The sequence below is a fragment of the Delphinus delphis genome, chromosome 7 (genome assembly GCF_949987515.2).
Source record: "Delphinus delphis chromosome 7, mDelDel1.2, whole genome shotgun sequence".
Classification (NCBI taxonomy): domain Eukaryota; kingdom Metazoa; phylum Chordata; class Mammalia; order Artiodactyla; family Delphinidae; genus Delphinus; species Delphinus delphis.
Genome location: NC_082689.1, coordinates 93,940,889 through 93,957,853, shown reverse-complemented (window position 1 = coordinate 93,957,853; position 16,965 = coordinate 93,940,889). Strand labels below are relative to the sequence as shown.

Sequence of the window (16,965 nt, the reverse complement as noted above, 5' to 3'; positions counted from 1 at the left end):
CCACAACAGTGAGAGGCCCGGGTACCACAAAAAGAAAAGAAAAATAAAATATGACACAAATGAACTTACTATGAAACAGAAACTGACTCATAGACATATAGAGAACAGACTTGTGATTGCCAAGGGGGAGGGGAGGACTGGGAGTTTGGGACTAGCAGATGTGTAAACTATTATATATAGAATGGATAAACAGCAAGGTCCTATTGTATAGCACAGGGAACTATAGTCAATATTCTGTAATAAACCATAATGGAAAAGAATATGAAAAAGTATGGATTGTATAACTGAATCACTTTGCTGTACATCAGAAACTAGCATAACATTGTAAATTGACTATATTTCAATTAAAAATATGGCAAAAAAAAATTTCAGGTTTTCTGCAAGCTTGAAAAGGGGACTTATCTCTCACTTTCCGGACTTTCCCCCCCACCTTAGTTTTAGCTTTCACTGCTTTATTGTGGACATTCTTCCTAGCAAACCAAGCTCTTACGTATATCATTTATTACTTACTGCAGTTTGAGACTTTTGGTACAGGCCATATATATCTTAACACAGGTTAACCTCACTTCAAAGAAACCCAGTGTATAAAAATCATAGTTTTTGATATGTATCATACATGGTGATTATTCTCCTAATAAAAAGATTCAGAATTATAAATACCTTGCCAGGAACACATAAAACTTAGGTACAGTCTGAAAAACACTTTTAAAAAATTCAGTAATGCAGAGAATCATTCCTTACATTTTTCCTGTCTAGTTTTGGGCTATCTGTATTTGGAAGTTGCTGAGTTGGTATTTCTGCCTTGTAGTGATGGTGCTATGCTGTAATGACTATCTGTAATATCTCTCCAGTGGAAAGAATAGCTATGGGAGACTAGAGGACTTGTGGCAAAAATCCCTTTTTATGGTTATGTTGTGTAAGTAAGAGGGCTGTTTGGAATTTTTAATTAAAATATTTTCCAATGAAGAAGTTGCTGTTTAATTGAAAATATTTGAATGCCAAAGGTTGATAAAGAAGCTTGCAGAACCTGTTAAGCAAATAAGTACTACAGATTTCATGTGACTTAAATTGATTTTACAAATTTGCTTTTCTTTTTCTGAAGCAGTTTCTGATATCCAGTAATTCTGTGTACCATGTAGTGATGTTATTAGATTTGAGATCTTTATAATAAAAATAATATTGTCGTGTATTTTTTTATAATTTTTAAAATTTATGAAACTTAACTATTTTCAGTTAAAAGCTACTCACAGATTCTGCTGTTGGTCGAGAAGATGTTGGGGTTTTATTGGTGTGTGAAGAGGCATGGGATTTACTGTATATTCATGATTTTATATAGAGACTCATCTTACAAAAATTACTTGAAAATTACAATTTTGTAAGTCACTTGATAGTTAATATTCTAGGGGAATTTTCTTCTAAAGGAGCACTGATAAATAGTTTATAAAATAATTTCCTCTTTGTTTATTCACTTACATATTTTTCCTTTTCCTTTTATCATGGGAAGGATAAATATAGGATCGAACTTTTAGATTAATGGGCAGAAAAAGGGAAAAAAGATCTGTGGTTAATAAACCTGATGGTAACTATTGAATACCATAAAGTAGATGTTTTTCCTTTTTTTGTTTTTTTTGTTAAATACAGGGTATATTTACTTCTGGCACATGGGAAGAGAAATCAGATGAGATTTCATTTGCTGATTTCAAGTTCTCAATCACTCATCATTATCTTGTACAAGAATTCCCTGATAAAGAAGGAAAGGATGAAGTATTAGAAGGTAAGTTTGTACTACATATTTTTAAACTCTTGTAAGAGTGATTATAATTTTGAATTATGAATTTAGTTCTCTTAATTAAGTAGTATCCTCTGGAGATATTTTACATATGCAAAGTCGTTTCACATCTGAAATAGAGTATGATCTTTGCAGAGGAAAAATTGCAGCATCATTTATTTTAAAATTAATTAAATCAGCACATATTTATTGAATGCCTGAGATGTGCTCGGTACTCTGCTAAGCCCAACTGAGAAAAGTTTACATTCCAGTAGGGGAGATAAGGTCTATAAGTAAGTAACAATAGTAAGAGGTAAAAAGTGGTAAGTGCCATCCCAAAGCACAAAGTCTTACTGGAGTTCAGAATAGGAAAGATCACTTTTAGTCCAGAGAGATTAGAGAAGATGTTATAGAGAATTAAGTAACTAAGCTGGGCTTTGAAGAATTTTAAAAAAGTTATTGATTAGTCAGTGTCATGTTTTGGATATAGCCCAGACTTCAGAGTCAGATCAAGTGGATTAAAATTCTGGTTTTTCTACTTACTAGTTACTTGACCTTTCTACATTTGACTGATCTCATTTGTAAAATGGAGTAATACTACCTGGAGGGTTAATGGGAGGATTTAATAAGATACTGTACATAAGCACCTATCTCATGATTACTGATGTTTACCAGGCTCTTGTATAAGCATTGCAGTTAGTATTCAAGTTAGCAAACATCATTTGCAGCTTAATAAATAATTTTAAGAGTTAGTTTCTTCCCCAAAAAGGCATATATTTTATTTGCTAGGCATAATTTACAAACTTGCAAAGGCAACTTGATTTTATATTATCAGTCATTTTAAGAGAAAGATCCATTTTAAGAGTTTTTTTTTTTTTTGCGGTACGTGGGCCTCTCACTGTTGTGGCCTCTCCCGTTGCGGAGCACAGGCTCCGGATGCGCAGGCTCAGCGGCCATGGCTCACGGGCCCAGCCGCTCTGCAGCATATGGGATCTTCCCAGACCGGGGCACGAACCCGTGTCCCCTGCATCGGCAGGCGGACTCTCAACCACTGCACCACCAGGGAAGCCCCTAGAATCAGTGTTTCTGAGATGAATAGAGATGAGAGAATAGATGAATAGATGATGAGAGAAGGTGAATGGATTTAAGGTAGTTAAGGCATTATTGCTGCATGTGTGTATGTATTGGGCAGTTTTAATTTGGTCGTGATTGAAGCTGTAACTAATGGTAGAAGCTACAAGCAAACCATTAGCTCAATTAATTTGGAGATACATGTTTAAAACGATTATCAGAGGTCAGAAGATTTGAACACCGGTCTTTTATTTATTGGAGTTGCTTATTGTTTTAATTAGAGCATCAAGTCATTAGTGTTCTCCTGTTCTTTTTTCAAATTAACAAAATACAAATTTGCTCAGCAAGTATAGCTGTACAGCAAAAGGAAATTGGTTTTTTTTTTTTGGCTGCACAGCGTGGCATGTGGGATCTTCCCCGACCAGGGATCGAACTTGCGCCCCCAACAGTGGAAGTGCGGAGTCCTAACCACTGGACCTCCAGGGAGGTTCCAGGAAATATTTTTATAAACATTATTCTTTATGCTTTGAATTTATTATGCATTTACGAGTGTAAGTAATTATCATTGATGTTAGTATCTTATTATGGATAGTAATACATGTACTTACAGATATATGGGTTATAAAGGAGAAGCTGCGTAGTGGTTTTACAAGAATATTTAAGACGGCCAGGGGTGAGCAAAGGCTAGCCATGGGAGGTGTATAGAGTTGACAGACTTCTAAGTATAATTTTGAAGAAAAGTAAAGACAAGGGCAGGCTAAGAAGAACAAATAAAACAAGGTTTTCTAGTAAGGAATGAGAAATTGTTCGAATCATGATTTAGAAGAATGGAAAATATAAACATGGGAATGATATATATATCAATATATATTTTTTTGTGGACTTTTTTTTTTTTTTAAAAGAAAAGGGAGAGAGCAAGCGAGACGCTGGTCTTCCTCCAAAGCTTAGAGTTAGCCTTAGATACAAATCGTTCAGCAGTCGCAAAACTACATGGACTAGCAAGACATGTCATAGAATGACTTCTTTAAATCATGTGATAAAATTCTGCCTTAGAATGAACATACTCACTTTTTAATTATCAAATATTTCTGTAGATGTTATTCCACAATCTATGCAAGATTTGCTGTGCATGAATAATGACTTTCCTCCCAGAGCACATTGCCTGGTAAGATGGTAAGTATACATTTTACTCAGATAACTTTTAGTATGTATGTCAGGAAGGCCCCATGACTGACTCTAGGTTTGATGATTTTCTAGGAGTTCCCACTGGGCTCAGCATGTAGTTGCTCTTATTGCTAGGATTTCTTAGAGTGACAGCATGCAAAGCAAAATCAGCAAAGGGAAAAGGTGCCTTAGGCAAAGTTTGGAGGAAGTGCAAGTGTTTAAGAGTCCTTTCCTAATGGAGTCACAGAGGACATATTCAGTTCCTTTAGCAACAAGTTGTGACAACACATATGAAACGTTTTCTACCAGAGAAGCTTGTTAAAGCCTCAGCTCTCAGGTTTTTAATTAGGGGCTGGTCACGTAGGCACCCTCTGACTGTTACATAACAAAATTTCAGACTCCTAAAAGGAAAGCAGGTGTTCAGCATAAACCGCTTTGTTTGTACAAACAGTTTAGGCACAGTAACTCATCAGTTAGGGAAAATGGTGAGACGCCTCCACAAATCCAGGTTCCCAGGTACCAGCCAATGGGCAGCCTTAGAAGTAGGCCTTTCTGAGGATAGCAGTCATAGTCCTGCTGTTAAATCCTTTCTGAACAGTATGTGTCATAATCTAGGTTGTACCTAACTATAGTTCTGATGACTAGCATAGAACGCTTAAATATCATAGGAAACTTAATATATATTGCTGAAAATTGAATTGACATAAAATGTTGATCTCAAACAGTTATGTGATAACATCAAAACTTTCTTACGTCTGTTAAACTTTCTAAAGGTCTTTTAATCTTTTTTCAATTATTCTCAGCATCTCTTTATTTTGAAGAGGTTGGTGTTAAAACATACTACCATCAAAATGGCCCAAGTATGAGTATATGGTCAAGGAAGGAGACCTAGTTGAAGGAAATTTATATACTGGTTTTAAATTATTCTGTTGGTGTGAGTTGGTCTTTTGATTTTTTTTATTAAAGAATTTCTAAGGAAAGGGAAAATGACAATATCTGTGTTTGTTTCTTTTTTCTTCATTCCATTGTGATTACTATATCAAGTAGATTATGTAGCACTAAAAAGAAGAAAACTATTTGCAAGTGCAATAAACTGGTTAATGTTTCACAAATAGTCCTGTTATTTTAATCTGATCTTTTAAAAACTGTGAACTTAACTACAAAAGGAATTTAATGAATAAATTACCCATTTAATTTAATCCATCTAGATTCTTTTATCTTTTAAAATGTGAATACATACATTTAACATGACAAAATATGTCAGAAGGCAGCTTGTATCATAGAGCATGCATTTATGTGCATTCATTCATTCAGCATTAATTGACCGTCTACTGTTTGGTCAGACGCTGAATTAGACAAACTAATGTTTAATTTCTAGCTCAAGTACTTATTATCTCAGCAACTTTGGGCAAGTTATTTAATTTCTCTGATTTGGTTTCTGCATTGGTAAAGTAAGAATAATAAATAATATGTGCCTTTGAGAGTAACTGTGAGGATTTAATAAGATAATAACACATAGTGCATATATCAAAATCTCACTGCTGTTATATAATTTCTGTTCAGCTTTTTAATATATATTTCAAAAAAGTGTATTTGACAAGTAGTCCATAGTTAAATATTCATTGAATAAATACATGAAACCTTTCTATGTATGAAATTAATAAATCACTTGTTAGTGATTTCTTTATTAACGGAAGTCACTTGTTAGTAGTTTTTTTTTTAAATAAATTTATTTGTTTTATTTATTTTTGGCTGCGTTGCATCTTCGTTGCTGCACGCGGCCTTCCTCTAGTTGCGGCAAGCGGGGGCTACTCTTTATTGCAGAGGACAGGCTTCTAATTGTGGTGGCCTCTCTTGTTGCAGAGCACAGGCTATAGGTGCGTGGGCTCAGTAGTTGTGGCTTGAGGGCTCTAGAGCGCAGGCTTGGTAGTTGTGGCGCACGGGCTTAGTTGCTTCGCACCATGTGGGATCTTCCTAGACCAGGGCTTGAACCTGTGTCCGCTGCATTGGTAGGTGGATTCTTTTTTTTTTTTCTTTTTTGCGGTGGGCGGGCCTCTCACTGTTGTGGCCTCTCCCGTTGTGGAGCACAGGCTCCGGACGCACAGGCTCAGCGGCCATGGCTCACGGGCCTAGCTGCTCCGCGGCATGTGGGATCTTCCCGGACCGGGGCACGAACTCGTGTCCCCTGCATTGGCAGGCGGACTCTCAACCACTGCGCCACCAGGGAAGCCCTGGTAGGTGGATTCTTAACCACAGCGCCACGAGGGAGCTCCCAGTAGTTTTTTTTTTTTAATATTCCCATTTGCTTTTTAAATATTTTATTTTTAAAATTAGCATAAAGTAAATTGACCTTTTTTTGTTTTTGGTGAACAGTTCACTGAACTTTAACACATGTATAGGTTTTTTTTTTTCCCTTAACATCTTTATTGGAGTATAATTGCTTTACAGTGGTGTGTTAGTTTCTGCTTTATAACAAAGTGAATCAGTTATACATATACATATGTTCCGATATTTCTTCCCTCTTGTGTTTCCTTCCCTCCCACCCTCCCTATCCCACCCCTCTAGGTGGTCACAAACCACCGAGCTGATCTCCCCGTGCTATGCGGCTACTTCCCACTAGCTATCTATTTTACGTTTGGTAGTGTATATATGTCCATGCCAGTATCTCAGGTTGTCACAGCTTACCCTTCCCTCTCCCCGTATCCTTAAGTCCATTCTCTAGTAGGTCTGTGTCTTTATTCCCGTCTTACCCCTAGGTTCTTCATGACCTTTTTTTTTTCCTTAGATTCCATATATATGTGTTAGCATATGGTATTTGTTTTTCTCCTTCTGACTTACTTCACTCTGTATGACAGACTCTAGGTCCATCCACCTCACTACAAATAACTCAATTCGTTTCTTTTTATGGCTGAGTAATATTCCATTGTACATATGTGCCACAACTTCTTTATCCATTCATATGTCAGTGGACACTTAGGTTGCTTCCATGTCCTGGCTATTGTAAATAGAGCTGCAATGAACATTTTGGTACATGACTCTTTTTTTTTTTTTTTTTTTGGCGGTACGTGGGCCTCTCACTGTTGTGGCCTCTCCCGTGGCGGAGCACAGGCTCCGGACACGCAGGCTCAGCGGCCATGGCCCACGGGCGCAGCCACTCCGCGGCATGTGGGATCCTCCTGGACTGGGGCACAGACCTGCGTCCCCTGCATCGGCAGGCGGACTTTCAACCGCTGCGCCACCAGGGAAGCCCACGTGACTCTTTTTGAATTATGGTCTTCTCAGGGTATATGCCCAGTAGTGGGATTGCTGGGTCGTATGGTAGTTCTATTTGTAGTTTTTTAAGGAATCTCCATACTGTTCTCCATAGTGGCTGTATCAATTTACATTCCCACCAATAGTGCAAGAGTGTTCCCTTTTCTCCATACCCTCTCCAGCATTTATAGTTTCTAGATTTTTTGATGATGGCCACTCTGACCAGTGTGAGATGATATCTCATTGTAGTTTTGATTTGCATTTTTCTAATGATTAATGATGTTGAGCATTCTTTCATGTGTTTGTTGGCAATCTGTATATCTTCGCTGGAGAAATGTCTATTTAGGTCTTCTGCCCATTTTTGGATTGGGTTGTTTTTTCGTTATTGAGCTGCATGAGCTGCTTGTAAATTTTGGAGATTAATCCTTTGTCAGTTGCTTCATTTGCAAATATTTTCTCCCATTCTGAGGGTTGTCTTTTGGTCTTGTTTATGTTTTTCTTTGCTGTGCAAAAGCTTTGAAGTTTCGTTAGGTCCCATTTGTTTATTTTTGTTTTTATTTCCATTTCTCTAGGAGGTGGATCAAAAAGATTCTTGCTGTGATTTCTGTCATAGAGTGTTCTGCCTATGTTTTCCTCTAAGAGCTTGATAGTGTCTGGCCTTACATTTAGCTCTTTAATCCATTTTGAGTTTATTTTTGTGTATGGTGTTAGGGAGTGTTGTAATTTCATACTTCTACATGTACCTGTCCACTTTTCCCAGCACCACTATTGAAGAGGCTGTCTTTTCTCCACTGTATATTCTTGCCTCCTTTATCAAAGGTAAGGTGACCATATGTGCGTGGGTTTATCTCTGGGTTTTCTGTCCTGTTCCATTGGTTTATATTTCTGTTTTGTGCCAGTACCATACTGTCTTGATTACTGTAGCTTTGTAGTATAGTCTGAAGTCAGGGAGCCTGATTCCTCCAGCTCCATTTTTCGTTCTCAAAATTGCTTTGGCTCTTCGGGGTCTTTTGTGTTTCCATACAGATTGTGAAATGTTTTGTTCTAGTTCTATGAAAAATGCCAGTGGTAGTTTGATAGGGATTGCATTGAATCTGTGGATTGCTTTGGGTAGTACAGTCATTTTCACAGCGTTGATTCTTCCAAACAAGAACATGGTATATCTCTTCATCTATTTATATCAACTTTAATTTCTTTCATGAGTGTCTTATAATTTTCTGCATATAGGTCTTTTGTCTCCTTAGGTAGGTTTATTCCTACATATTTTATTCTTCTTGTTGCAATGGTAAGTGGGAGTGTTTTCTTAATTTCACTTTTAGATTTTTCATCATTAGTGTATAGGAATGCCAGAGTCTCTATGCACAAATTTTGTATCCTGCTACTTTACCAAATTCATTGATTAGCTCTAGTAGTTTTCTGGTAGCATCTTTAGGATTCTCTATGTAGAGTATCACGTCATCTGCAAACAGTGACAGCTTGAATTCTTCTTTTCCAATTTGGATTCCTTTTATTTCTTTTTTTTCTCTGATTGCTGTGGCTAAAACTTCCCAAGCTATGTTGAATAATAGTGGTGAGAGTGGGCGACCTTGTCTTGTTCTTGATCTTAGTGGAAATGGTTTCAGTTTTTCACCATTGAGAACGATGTTGGCTGTGGGTTTGTCATATATGGCCTTTATTATGTTGAGGAAAGTTCTCTCTATGCCTACTTTCTGCAGGGTTTTTATCATAAATGGGTGTTGAATTTTGTCGAAATCTTTCTCTGCATCATTTGAGAGGATCGTATGGTTTTTCTCCTTCAATTTGTTAATATGGTGTATCACATTATTGATTTGCATATATTGAAGAATCCTTGCATTCCTGGAATAAACCTCACTTGATCATGGTGTATGATCCTTTTAATGTGCTGTTGGATCCTGTTTGCTAGAATTTTGTTGAGGATTTTTGCATCTATGTTCATCAGTGATATTGGCCTATAGTTTTCTTTCTTTGTGACATCCTTGTCTGGTTTTGGTATTAAGGTGATGGTGGCCTCGTAGAATGAATTTGGGAGTGTTCCTCCCTCTGCTGTATTTTGGAAGAGTTTGAGAAGGATAGGTGTTAGCTCTTCTCTAAATGTTTGATAGAATTCGCCTGTGAAGCCATCTGGTCCTGGGGTTTTGTTTGTTGGAAGATTTTTAATCTCAGTTTCAATTTCAGTGCTTGTGATTGGTCTGTTCATATTTTCTATTTCTTCCTGGTTCAGTCTCAGCAGGTTGTGCATTTCTAAGAATTTGTCCATTTCTTCCAGGTGTCCATTTTATTGGCATAGAGTTGCTTGTAGTAATCTCTCATGATCCTTTGTATTTCTGCAGTGTCAGTTGTTACTTCTCCTTTTTCATTTCTAATTCTATTGGTTTGAGTCTTCTCCCTTTTTTTCTTGATGAGTCTGGCTAATGGTTTATCAATTTTGTTTATCTTCTCAAAGAACCAGCTTTTAGTTTTATTAATCTTTGCTGTCGTTTCCTTCATTTCTTTTTCATTTATTTGTGATCTGATCTTTATGATTTCTTTCCTTTTGCTAACTTTGGGGTTTTTTTGTTCTTCTTTCTCTAATTGCTTTAGGTGCAAGGTTAGGTTGTTTATTTGAGATGTTTCCCGTTTATTAAGGTAGGATTGTATTGCTCTAAACTTCCCTCTTAGAACTCTTTTGCTGCATCCCATAGGTCTTGGGTCGTCGTGTTTTCATTGTCATTTGCTTCTAGGTATTTTTTGATTTCCTCTTTGATTTCTTCAGTGATCTCTTGGTTATTAAGTAGTGTATTGTTTACTGTCCATGTGTTTGTATTTTTTTACAGATCTTTTCCTGTAATTGATATCTAGTCTCATAGCATTGTGGTTGGAAAAGATACTTGATACGATTTCAGTTTTCTTAAATTTACCAAGGCTTGATTTGTGACCCAAGATATGATGTACCCTGGAGAATGTTCCATGAGCACTTGAGAAAAATGTGTATTCTGTTGTTTTTGGATGGAATGTCCTATAAATATCAATTAAATCCATGTTGTTTAATGTATCATTTTAAGCTTGTGTTTCCTTATTTATTTTCATTTTGCATGATCTGTCCTTGGTGAAAGTGGGGTATTAAAGTCCCCTACTATGATTGTGTTACTGTCGATTTCCCCTTTTATGGCTGTTAGTATTTGCCTTATTTATTGAGGTACTCCTATGTTGGGTGCATAAATATTTACAATTGTTATATCTTATTGGATCGATCCCTTGATCATTATGTAGTGTCCTTCTTTGTGTCTTTTAATAGCCTTATTTTAAAGTCTATTTTGTCTGATATAAGAATTGCTACTCCAGCTTTCTTTTGATTTCCATTTGCATGGAATATCTTTTTCCATCCCCTCACTTTCAGTCTGTATGTGTCCCTAGGTCTGAAGTGGGTTTCTTGTAGACAGCATATATACGGGTCTTGTTTTTGTGTCCATTCAGCCAATCTGTGTCTTTTGGTGGGAGCGTTTAGTCCGTTCACATTTAAGGTAATTATCGATATGTATGTTCCTAATCCCATTTTCTTAATTGTTTTGGCTTTGTTATTGTAGGTCTTTTCTTTCTCTTGTGTTTCTTGCCTAGAGAAGTTCCTTTAGCATTTGTTGTAAAGCTGGTTTGGTGGTGCTGAACTCTCTCAGCTTTGCTTGTCTGTAAAGGTTTTAATTTCTCCATCAAATCTGAATGAGATCCTTGCTGGGTATAGTAATCTTGGTTGTAGGTTTTTCTCCTTCATCACTTTAAATACGTCCTGCCAGTTTCTTCTGGCTTGCAGAGTTTCTCCTGAAAGATCAGCTGTTAACCTTTTGGGGATTCACTTGTGTGTTATTTGTTGTTTTTCCCTTGCTGCTTTTAATATGTTTTCTTTGTATTTAATTTTTGATAGTTTGATTAATATGTTTCTTGGCGTGTTTCTCCTTGGATTTATCCTGTATGGGATTCTCTGTGCTTCCTGGGCTTGATTAATTATTTCCTTTTCCATATTAGGGAAGTTTTCAACTGTAATCTCTTCAAATATTTTCTCAGTCCCTTTCTTTTTTTCTTCTGCTTCTGGGACCCCTGTAATTCGAATGTTGGTGCGTTTAATGTTGTCCCAGAGGTCTCTGAGACTGTCCTCAGTTCTTTTCATTCTTTATTCTCCTCTGCAGTAGTTAATTCCACTATTTTATCTTCCAGGTCACTTATGCGTTCTTTTGCCTCAGTTTTTCTGCTATTGATCCCTTCTAGAGTATTTTTAATTTCATTTATTGTGTTGTTCATCATTGCTTGTTTCCTCTTTAGTTCTTCTAGGTCCTTGTTAAATGTTTCTTGTATTTTCTCTATTCTATCTCCAAGATTTTGGATCATCTTTACTATCATATTCTGAACTCTTTTTCAGGTAGACTGCCTATTTCCTCTTCATTTGTTAGGTCTGGTGGGTTTTTACCTTGCTCCTTCATCTGCTGTGTTTTTTTCTGTCTTTTCATTTTGCTTATCTTACTGTGTTTGAGGTCTCTTTTTCGCAGGCTGCAGGTTCATAGTTCCCGTTGTTTTTGGTGTCTGTCCCCAGTGGCTAAGGTTGGTTCAGTGGGTTGTGTAGGCTTCCTGGTGGAGGTGACTATGCCTGTAGTTTGGTGGATGAGGCTGGATCTTGTCTTTCTGGTGGGCAGGTCCACGATTGGTGGTGTGTTTTGGCGTGTCTGTGGCCTTGTTATGATTTTAGGCAGCCTTTCTGCTAATGGATGGGGCTGTGTTCCTGTTTTGCTAGTTGTTTGGCATAGGGTGTCAAGCACTGTAGTTGCTGGTCGTTGAGTGAAGCTGGGTCTTGGTGTTGAGATGGAGATCTCTGGGAGTTGTTCGCCATTTGATATTACGTGGAGCTGGGTGGTCTCTTGTGGACCCGTGTCCTGAAGTTGGCTCTCCCACCTCAGAGGCACAGGATTGACTCCTGGCTGGAGCACCAAGAGCCTTTCATCCACATGGCTCAGAATAAAAGGGGTTAAAGGAGCAGCTGATTCGCGGACTCTGGCTCACTCAGGGGGCGGGGATGGAGGGGTACGTGTGTGGGGTGAGCTTGCGGTGGCAGCAGCCAGCGTGATATTGCACCAGCCTGCGGCACGCCGTGCATTCTCCTGGGCAAGTTGTCCCTGGATCTTTGGACCCTGGCAGTGGCAGGCTGCACAGGCTCCCAGGAGGGGAGGTGTGGACAGTGACCTGTGCTTGCACACAGGTTTCTTTGGTGGCCGCAGCAGCAGTCTTAGCGTCTCATGCCCGTCTCTGGGGTCCCCGCTGATAGTCGCGGCTCACGCCCGTCTCTGGGGCTCCTTTAAGCAGCGCTCTTAATCCCCTCTCCTCACGCACCAGGAAACAAAGAGGGAAGGAAAAGTCTCTTGCCTCTTCAGCAGGTCCAGAATTTTTCCCGGACTCCCTCCCGGCTAACCGTGGCGCACTAACCCCCTTCAGGCTGTGTTCACGCCGCCAACCCCAATCCTCTCCCTGGGATCGGACCGAAGCCCAAGCCTCAGCTCCCAGCCTCACCTGCCCCGGCAGGGGAGCAGACAAACCTCTCGGCCTGGTGAGTGCCGGTCGGCACTGATCCTCTGTGCGGGAATCTCTCTGCTTTGCCCCCCGCTCCCCTGTTGCTGTGCTCTCTTCCGCGGCTCTGAAGCTTCCCCCCTCCGCCACCCGCAGTTTCCGCCTGCGAAGGGGCTTCTAGTGTGTGGAATCCTTCCTCCTTCACAGCTCCCTCCCACTGGTGCAGGTCCCGTCCCTATTGTTTTGTCTCTGTTTTTTCTTTTGCCCTACCCAGGTACGTGGGGAGTTTCTTGCCTTTTGGGAGGTCAGAGGTCTTCTGCCAGCGTTCAGTAGGTGTTCTATAGGAGCAGTTCCATGTGTAGATGTATTTCTGATGTATCTGTGGGGAGGAAGGTGATCTCTGCGTCTTAGTCTTCCGCCACCTTCTCAAATCACCTCCATGTATAGGTTTTTTAAAATTGCTACCACAGTCAGAATGTAGAACAGTTCTGTAACCTCCCCCAAACTCCTCTTCTTTGTTATAATGCGGACAGTCACTGATATGTTCTGAATCACTATAGTTTTGTCCTTTCAGGAGTGTCATAGAGATGGACTCAAAGAGTAATCATGTGAGACTGGCTTCTATCACTCAGCATAATGCTTTTGAGATCCTTTGAAGTAATTTTTTTTTTTTTTTTTTTTTGCGGTACATGGGCCTCTCACTGTTGTGGCCTCTCCTGCTGCGGAGCACAGGCTCCGCACGCGCAGGCTCAGCAGCCATGGCCCACGGGCTCAGCCGCTCTGGGGCATGTGGGATCCTCCCGGACCGGGGCACGAACCCGCGTCCCCTGCATTGGCAGGCGGACCCTCAACCGCTGCGCCACCAGGGAAGCCCCTGAAGTAATTTTTTATCAATGGTTTTATCCTTTTTATTGCTGAGTAGTATTCTGTTTTAAGGATATACCACAGTTTAATCATTTACCTGTTGAGGGGTAGTAGGATTGTTTCTAGGATTGGACATTTATGAATAGAGCTGCTGTAAATATTTTTGTATAGATGTTTTATATGAAAATATAGTTTCAGTTTACTTGGGTAGATATCTAGGGTGGGATTAAGTCATATGGCGAGTGTATATTTAACTTTATAAGAAACAGCCAAACTGAGTTCCAGAGTGACTGTACCATTTTGTATTCTCATCAACAATGTATGAGAGTTTCAGTTGCTCTATATCCGCAGTAGTACTTGGTGTCAGTTATTTTAGTTTTAGCCATTCTAATACGTATGTTGTGATATCTCATGCTAGTTTTAATTTGAATTTTGAATATCTGTCATGTGTTTATTTGCCATCGTATATACTCTATGGTGAAGTGTCTGTTCAAGTCTTTTGTGCACTTTTTAATTGGGTTGTTTTCTTACTGCTGTGTTTTGAGAGTTCTTTATATATTCTGAATACCCATATTTCCTCTGGACAGTAGTTTATCTTTTCATTCTCTTACTAGTGTCTTTTCCAGAAAAAAAATTTTAAATTTGATGTAGTTCAGTTTATTAGATTTTTACTTTATAGATCATGCTTTAGTGCCATGTCCGAGAACACTTGCACAAGGTCACAAAGCCTTTCTTCTATTTGATAAAAATATATAAACTTAAAAATTTTTTTGGCTTATTTTAGATTTATGAAAAGTTATAAAGATAGTACAGACTGTCCCGGAATACCCTTCACCCAGTTTTCCCTACTTTTAACAGTTTATGTTACCATGGTATGTGTGTCAAAACTGAGAAACTGGGCTTCCCCGGTGGCGCAATGGTTGAGAGTCCCCCTGCCGACGCAGGGGACACGGGTTCGTGCCCCGGTCTGGGAAGATCCCACATGCTGCGGAGCGGCTGCGCCCGTGAGCCATGGCCGCTGAGCCTGCGCGTCTGGAGCCTGTTGCTCCGCAACGGGAGAGGCCACAACAGTGAGAGGCCCGCGTACCGAAAAAGAAAAACAAACAAACAAACAAACTGAGAGACCAACAGTGGTACATTTTTATTAGTTAAACTTTATTTAACTAGTTTTTCCGCTAACATCCATTTTCTGTTGCAAGATCTAATCTGGGATACCTCATTGCATGTAGTTATATCTCCTTAGTTTCCGTTCTGTGAAAATTTCTCTTTCCTCATTTTTCATCACTTTGAGATTTTGAGGGGTACTAGTCAGGTATTTTGTAGAATCTCCTTCAATTTGGGTTTGTGTCTTTTTAAAAACTTTTTAAAGTAAGAAAAATTACTTTATGGTTACACGTGGGTTATGACTTTTGGAGAGAATACCATAGAGGTGAAATGCCTTTGTATCATATCATATCAGAAGGTCATGTTATCATCATGACTTAGTCACTGGTGATATTAACTTTCATCACATTGTCAATTCTGTGTTTTATTCTAAAAGTTTTACATTTTATATTTAGAGCTGTTATCCATTTCAAGTTAATTTTTGGATAAGATTCTTTTTTTTGCATGTGGATGTTTACTTGTGCCAACCTCATTTGTTGAAGAGTTTCCTTTCATCATTGACTTACTTTTGCACCTTTGTCCAAGATCGTTTGGCCATATTTGTGTGGGTTTGTGTCTTGGTTGCTATAGTTTTATAATAAGCCTTTAAATTAGGTAGTGTGATTCCTTCAATTTTTTTTTTTTTTAATTTTCAAAGTTGTTTTGGCTACTCTAGCTCCTTTGCTTTTCTATTTAAATTTTAGAATTGGTTTATCTATGTCTACAAAAAGTCCTGTTAGAATTTTGATTGGAATTGCTTTGAGTCTGTAGATCAGTTTGGTGGAGAATTGGTATGTTTACTATGCTAAGTCTTCCATTTTATGATCATGGTTTCTCCAATTATTTAGGTCCTCTTTGATTTCAGCAGACAGATCCTGTATATGTTTTGTTAGATTTGTATCTAATTACTGCTTTTTTAAAAGGAGCTATTGTAATGGTATTATTTAAACATTTTTCATATCCAACTCTTTGTTACTAGTATGTAGGAATATGACTAATTTTTGTGCATTGACCTTATATCCCATGACCTTACTAAATTCAGTTATTAGTTCTCGGAGTTTTGTGATGTCTTTTGGATTCTCTTTGTAAACAGTCATGTTGTCTGTGCATAGGGGTAGTTTTATTTCTTCCTTTCCAATATCTGGTTCTGTTTTTCTCCTTGCCTTTTTTTTTTTTTTTTTTTTTTTTTTTGCGGTACACGGGCCTGTCACTGTTGTGGCCTCTCCTGTTGCGGAGCACAGGCTCCGGACGCGCAGGCTCAGCGGCCGTGGCTCACGGGCCCAGCTGCTCCGCGGCATGTGGGATCTTCCCGGACGGGGGCACGAACCCGTGTCCCCTGCATCGGCAGGCAGACTCTCAACCACTGCACCACCAGGGAAGCCTTTCCTTGCCTTTTAAACTAGCTAAGGCTCCAGTAAAATACTGAATAGGAATGATGAGAGTGGACGTCTTTGTCTTGCTCCTAATCTCAGAGGGAAAGCATTTAGTCTTTTACTATTAAATATGTTAGGTGTAGTTTTTTCATAGATGCTCTTTATTAGGTTGAGAATGTTCTATTCCTAGTACGCTGAGAGCTTTTATATGAATGGATGTTGAATTTTGTCAAGTGCATTTTCTGCTTGAATTGATATGATCATTTGTTTCTTGTTTCTTTTTTTTTAAATTATTTTTTGGCTGTGTTGGGTCTTTGTTGCTGCGCGCGGGCTTTCTCCAGTTGCGGTGAGAGGGGGCTACTCTTCGTTGCGATGCGTGGGCTTCTCATTGTGGTGGCTTCTCTTGTTGCGGAGCACGGGCTCTAGGCGCACACGCTTCAGTAGTTGTGGCTCGTGGGCTCTAGAGTGCAGGCTCAGTAGTTGTGGTGCACGGGCTTAGTTGCTCTGTGGCATGTGGGATCTTCCCGGACCAGGGCTCGAACCCGTGTCCGCTGCACTGTTAGGCAGATTCTTAACCATTGTGCCACCAGGGAAGTCCCTATTTGTTTCTTCTGTAGATTTTTAATATGGTGATTACATTGGTTGATTTTGGTAGATAGCTCTTTAGCTTTGCATCGCAAGATGAACTCTACTTCAGCTTCTTCATGGTGTAATTTGTATTTGTGCTTATATGTATTGCTGAATTTGATATGCAGGTATTTGGTTGAGGACTTTAGTGTCGGTGTT

The 16,965-nt window shown here is 39.1% G+C and overlaps 1 protein-coding gene across 4 annotated transcripts in view; it reads left to right on the top strand.

The window, feature by feature from the left end:
* RAB3GAP1 (RAB3 GTPase activating protein catalytic subunit 1) overlaps window positions 1-16,965 on the top strand; it is a 150,698-nt gene that overhangs the window by 38,910 nt on the left and 94,823 nt on the right. For all 4 annotated transcript variants that reach the window (XM_060016892.1, XM_060016891.1, XM_060016890.1 and 1 more), the window contains exons 4-5: window positions 1,642-1,774; window positions 3,934-4,012. In XM_060016892.1, the coding sequence (XP_059872875.1) occupies window positions 1,642-1,774; window positions 3,934-4,012 (212 nt within the window). The remainder of the gene's footprint in view (window positions 1-1,641; window positions 1,775-3,933; window positions 4,013-16,965) is intronic.